The following is a 10,148-nucleotide window of genomic DNA, read 5'->3' on the forward strand; positions in this document are numbered from 1 at the left end:
TTTTTGTGCTTTCAGTTTATTTTCTTTTCAATGTGGGTCGCAGCCACCACCTTCACTTGTTTTCAGTTTGTTTTCAATGTTTGTGTCTAGTTCCATTCATATCCAACTTACAAATGTAACTGCGTCAGTAAACATTGTATGGAGTTCATGGCATTAAATCGAAAGAGAATTCCATTTTCTATTTGTTGTTGATTTTGGTGTGTTTATGAGTTCGAGTCTGGAGGAGAAGGGACCAAAATCAATGAATTTGAAGAGACATATAAAGACACCTTTAGTTACTCTTAACACTTTCTTTTCGAATTTTTTATACTTACTTACACATATAAAGGGTGGAGCCTGGATCATGGCTCTCTATTTTATAATTGGAAATTTTAAAATTTTAATATATATTTTATATATTAAAAGCATTGACAATTGACCTTTTATTGGCAAGATCTTTACGTTTGGTATTAGAAACGGTTTTTTAACAGTCGTTTAAAAATGGTTTTTATAAAGGTGAAAATTCACTATAGTTCTATAAAGACAATTTCATATGTAACTCATCGCTGACCATCTTTTATTTTTCATTGGAGCATAAGAAGTTCTTTTCTTTTCTTTTCTTTTTTTGAAACCATAGTTAAAACTCCATTTAAATTAAAAAAACATAGCTCCAACCACACACTTCTAAAATAAACCCAACAAAGAAATGCACTATAGCCCAAACAAAGTGAACTCCTGAGGCTAGAATTTGATAATACTCGAGTTGCTCAAATAATGTAGAATTCTAGCTTTTGCCTTTTATACAATTTAATTTTACTATTTTTATTTAAAGATTTGTGTTTATCAAAATCTCAATCCCCAGCGCCAAGCATTCAATAAATGATAGTCAATTTACAAGACATTACCGTGGGTAATATCACATTTAACTCAAAGATGAAATTAGAAGACAAATAAACAACTTATGCAACGAATAAAACTATAGCGTCCCAACTTTTTTCCCACCTGATATAATGCCTCCCCATTATCAGTTTAAACTTGTTTTCAATCGTGTAAGAAATAACCATTAAGAATAGAATCCAATTCACACAGCACGAAGGAAGATTAATGCATCAAACAAAAGGTGGTGTATACCAGACAGTCAAAAACAATTGATATTAAAATAAAATATTCATAGTTCCACTGCTTCAGTTCTGATAATAAAACTAGTTTGCCATAAACAACTCCTTTAAGATTCTCACATCCCTAATGCAAAATTCTAAAATAGTATGGTGGGCATCTGACCAACCATGCAACCCTTCAGCGGTACTGCAACAACAAGAAAAAAGAATTGGAATGAGAATCAAGACATTACGCATAACATAACTCATACACACAAGTTAGAACATAACAAAACAAAGGCAAGCAACCAATTCAGCAAATTGGATTAATTAGGGCAAAGGCAACAACTGAGAGCAACAAGCTCAGTTTACCTTGATGAATCCGATTTCCTTAGCGTTGCTGCGGAAGCACTGCCTGCAGCACATGAGCCCATACTTCCTGATCAATCCATGGGGGTTTCCACACACACGGCTGACAAAAAAGTTAATAAAAAAACTGTCAGCAAAGCTCTATCAACAAAATCAAACTGCATCAGGTAAGAGTTACACTAGAAAGTCAACTTTCCTTTCGGAGAGTATCAGTCAACGTTTCTGATCCTAAATTCTACATCCTTAATTTTAAACCCTAAACTCTCCTAAAAAAGGGGTTAAAATAATTTTATAATTAAAAAAAGTTGATTAAAGTTGGCTAATTAACAAACTAATACGTCTACACCACATATGCACCCAACAAATTTCTATTCAACAGCACACAATTTCTTTTCGTGTAAATCTCACAAGCTTACGCAGCAACAATACAAGCTAGAATTGTAGAAAGGGGGAAGGGACCTATTAGATCCTTAACGTAGGGTCAATGTCATGGTTATTCAATATGAAGAATCTAAAACCTATAGTCATAAACCCTAAATCATACGCACCTAATTTGCAATCACTATCACATAATCCATACAAATAAGAGACATATAACAGAAAAATTCAGCAGAGACTGTGCCATAGAACATGATAATTCGCAGGATCCAAGATAAATAGACAACGTTTAAAGCACAAAAGGAATATAACAAGGTTAGAACATTAGAGAGATTAGAAGTGAAGAGGATGAAGAAGAATACCAGGTGCGAGAACCAGGACCGTAGTTCTTGGGGTGAGAGTTCCAAACGTTGGAGTGACCCATGGCTATTGCTTCTTCTGCTTCTGCTACGGTGGTTCGCTGGATCCAAAGGAAAAATAGGTAGCTGCAGAATGAGAATGAAGAGGAGGCTGCTCATGCCACTTTATAGCTCTCAACCTAAAATTAGGGTTTCCGTTTTTTTTTTCAGTTGATGGGTCGCCAGTGACGAAGATAAAAAGCCCTGAAACTTGAAACTAAAGCCCACCATGAAAATAGGCCCACGCTAGAGTTTCCTTGAAACTGACAAGAAAAAAGTGTCGTTTTATTATTTTAAAAAAATAATAAATAAATCTCTAATTTTTTTTATCGCAGATATAAATAAATTTCTTACAAAATTAAATACAACCAATTCTTTGAGCTTTGTAAATAGGGGATGTATAAGTCTTTCTAGCGATGGTTTGGATTTTAAAAAAATTTTATGTCTCTTATCTGTAAAAGATAAAAAATTTATTTGTAATTAAATTTAATGAGAGATTTATTTATTTTTAGAATAAAAAATCAAAACTATTTCTATTATTTTCTTTCTTACTAAATTCAACAATTCAAAAGCTAAAAAATACACCATACATCCAAAACCAAATTATGTTAGGAATGATTTGGAGAATTAGTCTCATTTTGGTCTTTAAAATTTGTGAGTTGTATTTATTTAGTTCTTAAAATTTTAATTACTTTAATTTAATTATTAAAATATTATTAGTGTTGTTAGTAGTTGAGAGTTAAGTTAGTAATGACTAGTAATTAGTAAATGAAATATTTACGAGACTAGTTGATAATATTCCTATAAATAGGGTGACTCTTTGTATCATGAAGCTTCAACACAACAACTTCAATACATTATCTTATTATGCTCTCTCTCCCAAAAATTTAACATGGTATCAAAGTCATAGTATCCTCCTTGAAGAGGATAAGCTATTATTTTTTCGGTAAAAAATTACCATTCTTTTTCTTTAAACTCAAATAATCAATCTCCATAGTCTTCTTCCTCTCTAATGACATAATCATCTTCTAACGTAGCACAAAATCTCACTAACCCTTTATATATTCATTCTAGTGAAAATTCAACCTTTGTCACTGTTAAAATTTGATTGAATTAGTCTCACATTGCTTAGGATAGCAAATGGAGTGGGTGGCCTAAGCTATAAATATGAGGCTAAGTTCTCCATATTTTTTGCACCAGTCGAAAACACTTAAAGCTTGTATCTGACTTTTCTTTTCCTCTATACCTTTTGATTAGAGAGTGTTGTGAGGTGTAGTTAAATATTTGCTTTGAGAGTGTGGGTGTACTGGGGTGCCGGTGTTAGAGAGAAAGAAGTCTATGTGTTGTAACAATTTTCACATAGTGATATTCTCTGGTTGTCATTTGACAATGGCTGTGGTTTTTTTCTCCAGTAATTGGAGTTTTCACGTTAAATTCTTGTGTTGTGATTGTGTCTATTTTATTTCTCTGTGAAAGGTATTTTCTCAAGGGAAAATGGTGTATTATTCCCAACAAGTTGTATCAGAACTTCGGTTCGGTGGAATTTATTCTTAGTATGCTCTGTGGTTGCAGCCTAGTCTGACCTTCCACATCATAAAAGAATTTTGTCTTGTGGCTTGATATTGATCTTTGGTTGCTGTTGTTGTTGCTGGAAGGCAGTGTGACACTGTGAGATTGCAGTTTGGAAGGGTTCTGGCTAAGGAAAGACTTGGTATTTAAGTGTGTCAATTGTGACTCACCTTTCTTTTCCGGGGACCCTTCCTAGTGCACGGTCTACAGTTGAGTTATACTATTCCAGTATACGGTTGCAATAATGTCAGGATATTCAAGTGCTGTGAAGCTTGAAATAGAGAAATTTGATGGAAGAATCAATTTTGCCTTGTGGCAAATACAAGTCAAGGATGTGTTGATACAATCAGGTTTGCACAAGACGTTGAAGGAGAAGATCTCTGGTATGAAGGATAAAGAATGAGAGGAACCAGATTTGAGAGCTGCAAGTGCTATTCGCCTGTGTTTAGCTAAGAATGTTCTTGCAAATGTGCAAGAAATGAAAACAGCCAAGGAACTTTGGGATAAACTCGAAGGGTTGTATCAGGCAAAGGGCATCTCAAATCGGTTGTTATTGAAGGAGCAGTTCCATAATCTACGCATGGATCACAATGTGAAAATCTCCGACCATCTTAGTGCTATCAATGGTATTATCTCTGAATTAGAGGTAATTGGAGTGAAAATTGATGATGAAGATAAGGCACTGAGGCTCATATTGTCTCTCCCTTCATCCTATGAGTATATCAAACTTGTTTTAATGTATGGGAAGGAAACTCTGAATTTTGAAGAAGTTGCCAGTAAGATCATTGCTGAAGAAAGAAGAATGAAAAATGAGAGTAGCACTTCATCAGATTTGGCGCTTGTAGCTAGAAGTGACAATTATGAAAAAGGAAATCGTGGAAGGAGTGTAACATGCTGGAAATGTGGAAAGCCTGGGCATGTAAAGAGAAATTGTCTAGGTAATGCGGTTTCAGAAAAAGCTCTCAATCTGATACTTGCAATATTGCTCTCTCTATGAGAGAAAATGATGTTCTCTAGAAGACAAGAAGTATCCTCATGGTATTGCCGCACTGTCATGGATAAGGATAAGTTGTGGCAATCGGGTCCACAATTGCACACGGGCATTGGTTGGAATTGAGATGCAAGGTGTGTGGCGGAGTTATGTCGATGGTTGAAGAACTTCCAGGAAAAGCCAATTTGGAAGTTGCACCATGAATTTTCAGCAAGGTTTCGATCTGTACCAAGGCGAAATACTTGGAGTGGTCTAATTCCAAGTGAGTATACTTTTATGGTGGAGTATGATAGTTCTCTGAACTATGATTGTTGGTATAGACAATGGCAGCAAAGAATTGTCGGTGTTGACTATGGAAGCTGAAGATGTGTGATTATTTCAATCAAGGTGGAGATTGTTAGAATTTGGTTGAATTAGTCCCACATTGCTTAGGATAGCAAATGGAGTGGGTGGCCTAGGCTATAAATATGAGGCTAAGTTCTCCATATTTTTTCTACCAGTCGAAAACACTTAAAGCTTGTATCTGACTTTTCTTTTCCTCTATACCTTTTGATTAGAGAGTGTTGTGAGGTGTAGTTAAATATTTGCTCTGAGAGTGTGGGTATACTGGGGTGCCAGTGTTATAGAGAAAGAAGTCTATGCGTTGTAACAATTTTCACATAGTGATATTTTCTGGTTGTCATTTGACAACGGCCGTGGTTTTTTTCTCCAGTAATTGGAGTTTCCACGTTAAATTCTTGTGTTGTGATTGTGTCTATTTTATTTCTCTGTGAAAGGTATTTTCTCAAGGGAGAATGGTGTATTATTTCCAACAGTCACCGACTCTGTTCCTTCTCCTCTAAACTCTTCTATTTTCAATAGCTGGTGTTGTCTTGGTTATATCATTTCCTCTCTCTTTCTATTACCCAAAATTATGGTCATTGAGACCTGCGCTTTTACGCGCCTCTCAAATTTGTTGTCATCATCACTTTTTCTTTTTTTTCTCTTCTCTTCTTTTGTTCCTATCTCCTTCTTCTTCGGTAAAAAAAATCACCTCCTATCTATACATTTTCTTCCTCTCTTTATCTATCTGTTCAAAACACTGTCAGTCGTCGCGGAGTTCCCAACGTCTCCTTTCTTCTCTCTTCTTTTTCTTTCCTGGTTGTCTCACTATCAAACAGAGAGAAGTAGCCTTGTTTCTTCCTCTCTTTATCTATCTATTCAAAATACTGCCGGTCGTCGCGACGTCCCCGACGTTTCCACCCTTTTTTTTAGTTCAACAGGTCAAAAATTACTGGCATCCACCACCAAACGCGTCTTCTTCCTCTGCGTCATCGCATCATCTCTTCTGCGTCACCGCATAGCACGCATCGTCTCTTCTGCGTCACTGCACGCCGGTCACAGAAGCCCTGTTCCTCCCTTCTGTCATGACCAAATTGCGGCTTTTTCTTTGTCTTCTCTACGTCTCGCGCCACACGCCTCTTCTTGCCGCACTCCTCTTCCTCAACCATCTCATCGAAACTTATCCAAGTTGGGATTATTGACATCTTCCATCCACTAACTTGCGGAAGCATATTAAAATATTATTTGAAGGTTGTGGTAGGCTTATAGAAGGGGGTTGAATCTATGCCTTCCTTTTAAGTTGCTATTATGACCTTTTTAAACAAAATTACAATTCTGATTCTGTTTGAACTCAGCAGCGAAAATTTATGAGACAATTTATTTTTGTCTCATGAATATCAAAAAACAGAACTCAGCAGAGAAGAGAAACGCGAACACCAGCATGTATCCTGGTTCGGTTGCCTTGTGCTATGCAACCTACATCCAGTCTCCTCCATAATTATGGAAGAATTTCACTATAGTTAACAGAATTACATACACCAATTTCACACTCAAGTTCTATCCTAACTTGACATTGGCTATACTAACTCCTAACTATTCACTCTTAGTGCTAACCCAACTAAGAAACGGATATCAAACAGGTACAAGATACAAGACACTTAGCCAACCTAAAGAAATCAGAAAATTAACTCTAGGCTTTTCTCTCAAGTGTATCACTCAGCCTTTTTCCACTCATGGCTTTTACTTGAGCTTTCTCACAATGCCTTTTCTCACAAGAAATTACAGAAAGATAAACTTGGAAAAGTACATTACAATCAGTAAAACATGAAGGAGATTGATTTCATCAGTAGCCTCTTTGCTATGTGCAAAACCAGATTTACAAACTTCTGATACAGTTCTTCAGTGTTGGCCGAATGCTTCTTTGAAAGAGAGCATTATCCAAGTAGAGGAACTTTTCAGGACACAACTCACAAACTCTGGTTTTCTCTTCTTACCTTTGAATGAATAGAAAATCTTCTTTTATCTCCTTGCATGTTGTTGGGTTCTTCTTCCAAGGTCAACACCTTGAGCCTTGAGCTTTACCAACCCACAGCTTCACTTTTTCACCTTAATCCCCAGAGTAGAAACTTTCCCTCTGACTTCCTCATCTTGACCGAAAGCCACAAAGCAGTAACGATAGAAATATTCTCATGGTCAACTTGATCTTAGCCATTGAAAAACTACTTGGTCCCCAAGTATCACTTGTGACCGTAGATGTGAAACAGAATAGGGCAGAGAACAACTTTCTCTTGAATGCCATTTTTGGATAGAGCAGAGAATTGGGAAGAAGAGATGAGACCGAGTTGCATGTATGAGGAAAAAATTTACCTATAACCTAAGCTTGATTTGGTTTGGATTTGTTGAGATGACTTCTGCCTTTCAAGCTTGGTTTCTCTTTCTTGCTTCTTTGGTGATTTGCTTGGTGAAGAAGCTCTTTCACTCTCGTTCACTATCTTACTTTTCTGAAGCTTATTTGACTTGGTCAGAGAGAAGAGATACGTTGCACATTTTGGAGGAGTGAAGAATTCAATCTTGCAAGAGAAGCTTTGTGGGATGGATACGGGCCTGGATCGGTTTAGTTCATGTAACCCGTTTGGCCCATCTGATTTCTTTGGCTTCTATCTTTTGCTTTTTCTTGGGCTTCTGATTTTTGCTTTCAGCCCAATCATCCTTGCTAATTGCTTTTTATTCCATTTGGGCTATTGAAATTTGGCCTGCAACAATAAACAATTAGTAAAAAAATAAATACAATTAATCAACACTAATTATTTATTTTGCCCAAAAATAATGTTTGTCATCACTAATTAATTTAGTTAATTTCTTAACTCAACAATCTCTCCCTTGATGACAAACATAATTTAACCAATAATTAAAAGGAAATATATTTGAGTAAGGTTTAGAAACTCCCTTTGATTTTTTGTCATTTGCTTTTATGTTGCTCCCCCTTTTCTTTTCAAGATTAGCTCCCCCTGCTTTTGTGCTTTTCTCTTTGTTCCTAATTTTCTTTGATTTTAAGGAGAGCACAATAAAGAGCTAAAATACATTTATCTTGACTAAGGGATATCAGATAAGCAATCATCACATAATCAGCTCAATATCAAGCTAATACCATCAGCAAACTGGTTCAGTCATGTGAAATCAAGTATTAATGCAGCAAAGAATATTCAGCATGCAAACTCAAGTATTAATGCAGCAAACATCCCAAAAGAAGTACTTGAATCTATTGTCCTATTGCTATTATTCCCCCTTTTGTCATCAAGGGTGGATAATAAGCAAGATCAATAAAAACAAAGTCTTGCATCCTGCAGAAAAGAGTTAGTCCATAGTGCAAATTACTGACTAAACTACCAAAGGTGCAGCAATATCTAGAGTTTTTACAGTCATCCAAAAAACAGTTCAAAAGTAGCTAAAGAAACAGAGTTCATGAGATAAAAAGAGAGCAGCAGCAGCAGTTTTTATGAGACAAATCCTATGCATCATAACCATTTTCCTCCGAAGCGTCTTCCTCTTCAGCATCAGTGGCAATGTCTTCATCATTATGGAGGTTATCAATGAAGGTCATGAGCACAACCACCCTATCTCTTGATTTCTTCAGGAAGTTTTCATGCTTGCTAGCTAGCTTCCTTTGTTCCTTGCTCAAGGCAATCAAATGATTTGATTGGGAAAGAAACTCTTGAGCAACATCCTTGACCACATTCAGCAGAGCAGATTTCTTTCCAGTGGAAATGGAAGTACCCTCAGTGGAAGGAGGAGGAGAGTCATCTGGGATGTACTCTTCATCATCATCATCTAGAACCACTCTCTCAGATTGAGTTGGTCCTTTTTGCTGTTTCACTGAACCACCTCCCTTTAGATATGAATGTCTATTTTGATATTTCTCATTGGTCAAGTCAATACCAAAATACTCAAAAATACAAGTTAGAAACATGCCATAAGGAAGTGCTTTGTCTTTTTCACTCCTAACAGAATCAAACATGTATCTAACCATCAAATATGCAAATAAAAGTTCAGTTTTGGTGAGAATGGCATATAAAACAAGAGTGTCAGTGTACGAAACCCTTTGATATGAACCACTTTGAAGAAGTATGATGTGGTTGACCATTCGGTGCAACTGAGCACGTTCATATCCTAGGGCTTTGTGAGTGGGTGTAATGCCATCAATTAAGGAGACATGTTCACAGATACTAGCCAGGGCATCATTGTATGAAACACCAACTCCTTCATCCCACTTAACTGAAGTGTAAGCACTAGGCCCAACATCAGTATACTTCAAAGCATCACTGATAGTCTCATTGTTTAAAACTATATCTCGGCGCTTTACATATGAGTGAGCAGTGCCTTCATGATAAGTCATATTAGCATAAAATTCTTTGACCAACAAGGGATAAACAAGCTTTTTGATATAAAAAAGATGATTCCAGTCCAGAAAAATCAAGTTATCAACAAAAGAAAAACATTTTCTTTTCAAAAATTGCAGATCAGCTAGAAAAGATGGACACAGAGTACGATCCTGGATACCCCTTCATAAAAATCATTGTTCATGGCAGATTTGAATCTATAAGGGTTATAGTTCGAGTGAGAGGTCAAAAAGTGAGCTTTGTGATCAAACGGCCCAATGTCAGGTTCACTAACTGATTTGAGAGGAACTCGAGTTTTACCTCTCTGTGGGCGCACAGGAACTGACCTTGCCCTGGGTTGTGGTGGCTCGGGAACAGGTTCCTCCGTCGCCGGACGCTTCCCTTTGGATGAGGATGGCTTTGAAGAGCCAGGTTTTGAAGAGGCAGGTTTGGAAGGCGTCGCTTTTGGTGGTGGTGTCGGTTTGGCAGAGGCAGGATACCTTGGAGTGGTCTTGGTACGAGCCATGGGGTCAGTTCGAGGAGGAGATGTAGGAGGAAAAAGTGAAGGAGTAAAAGTGGTGTCTTGAGAACAAGTTGATGGTCTAGGATATCCTGGAAGTTTATGGATTTTCTCACGAGGTGCTCTTTTAGCAATGACTTTCTTTCCCAT

The 10,148-nt window shown here is 36.8% G+C and overlaps 2 protein-coding genes across 2 annotated transcripts; both read right to left on the minus strand.

The window, feature by feature from the left end:
- Positions 1-1,088: 1,088 nt before the first annotated feature.
- On the minus strand, positions 1,089-2,398 carry LOC130948112 (40S ribosomal protein S29). The gene is made up of 3 exons (XM_057876823.1): positions 2,186-2,398; positions 1,449-1,548; positions 1,089-1,284 (listed from the first exon to the last, which is right to left on the minus strand). The coding sequence occupies exons 1-3, from the start codon at positions 2,245-2,247 to the stop codon at positions 1,276-1,278; spliced, it is 171 nt and encodes a 56-aa protein (XP_057732806.1). The 5' UTR covers positions 2,248-2,398; the 3' UTR covers positions 1,089-1,275.
- A 7,225-nt stretch (positions 2,399-9,623) lies between these two features.
- LOC130950206 (extensin-like) lies at positions 9,624-10,148 on the minus strand. The gene has a single exon (XM_057878734.1). It carries the CDS (start codon positions 10,146-10,148, stop codon positions 9,624-9,626), a length of 525 nt encoding a protein of 174 aa, XP_057734717.1.

This window comes from Arachis stenosperma, chromosome 9 (genome assembly GCF_014773155.1).
Source record: "Arachis stenosperma cultivar V10309 chromosome 9, arast.V10309.gnm1.PFL2, whole genome shotgun sequence".
Classification (NCBI taxonomy): domain Eukaryota; kingdom Viridiplantae; phylum Streptophyta; class Magnoliopsida; order Fabales; family Fabaceae; genus Arachis; species Arachis stenosperma.

Excerpts from the sequence above, each read along its gene's own strand:
- LOC130948112 (XM_057876823.1), bottom strand. The coding sequence starts at position 2,247 with ATGGGTCACTCCAACGTTTGGAACTCTCACCCCAAGAACTACGGTCCT. Across the intron at positions 1,549-2,185 it reads GGTCCTGGTTCTCGCACCTG|CCGTGTGTGTGGAAACCCCC; the intron begins GTATTCTTCTTC and ends CTTTTTTGTCAG.
- LOC130950206 (XM_057878734.1), bottom strand. The coding sequence starts at position 10,148 with ATGGGAAAGAAAGTCATTGCTAAAAGAGCACCTCGTGAGAAAATCCAT.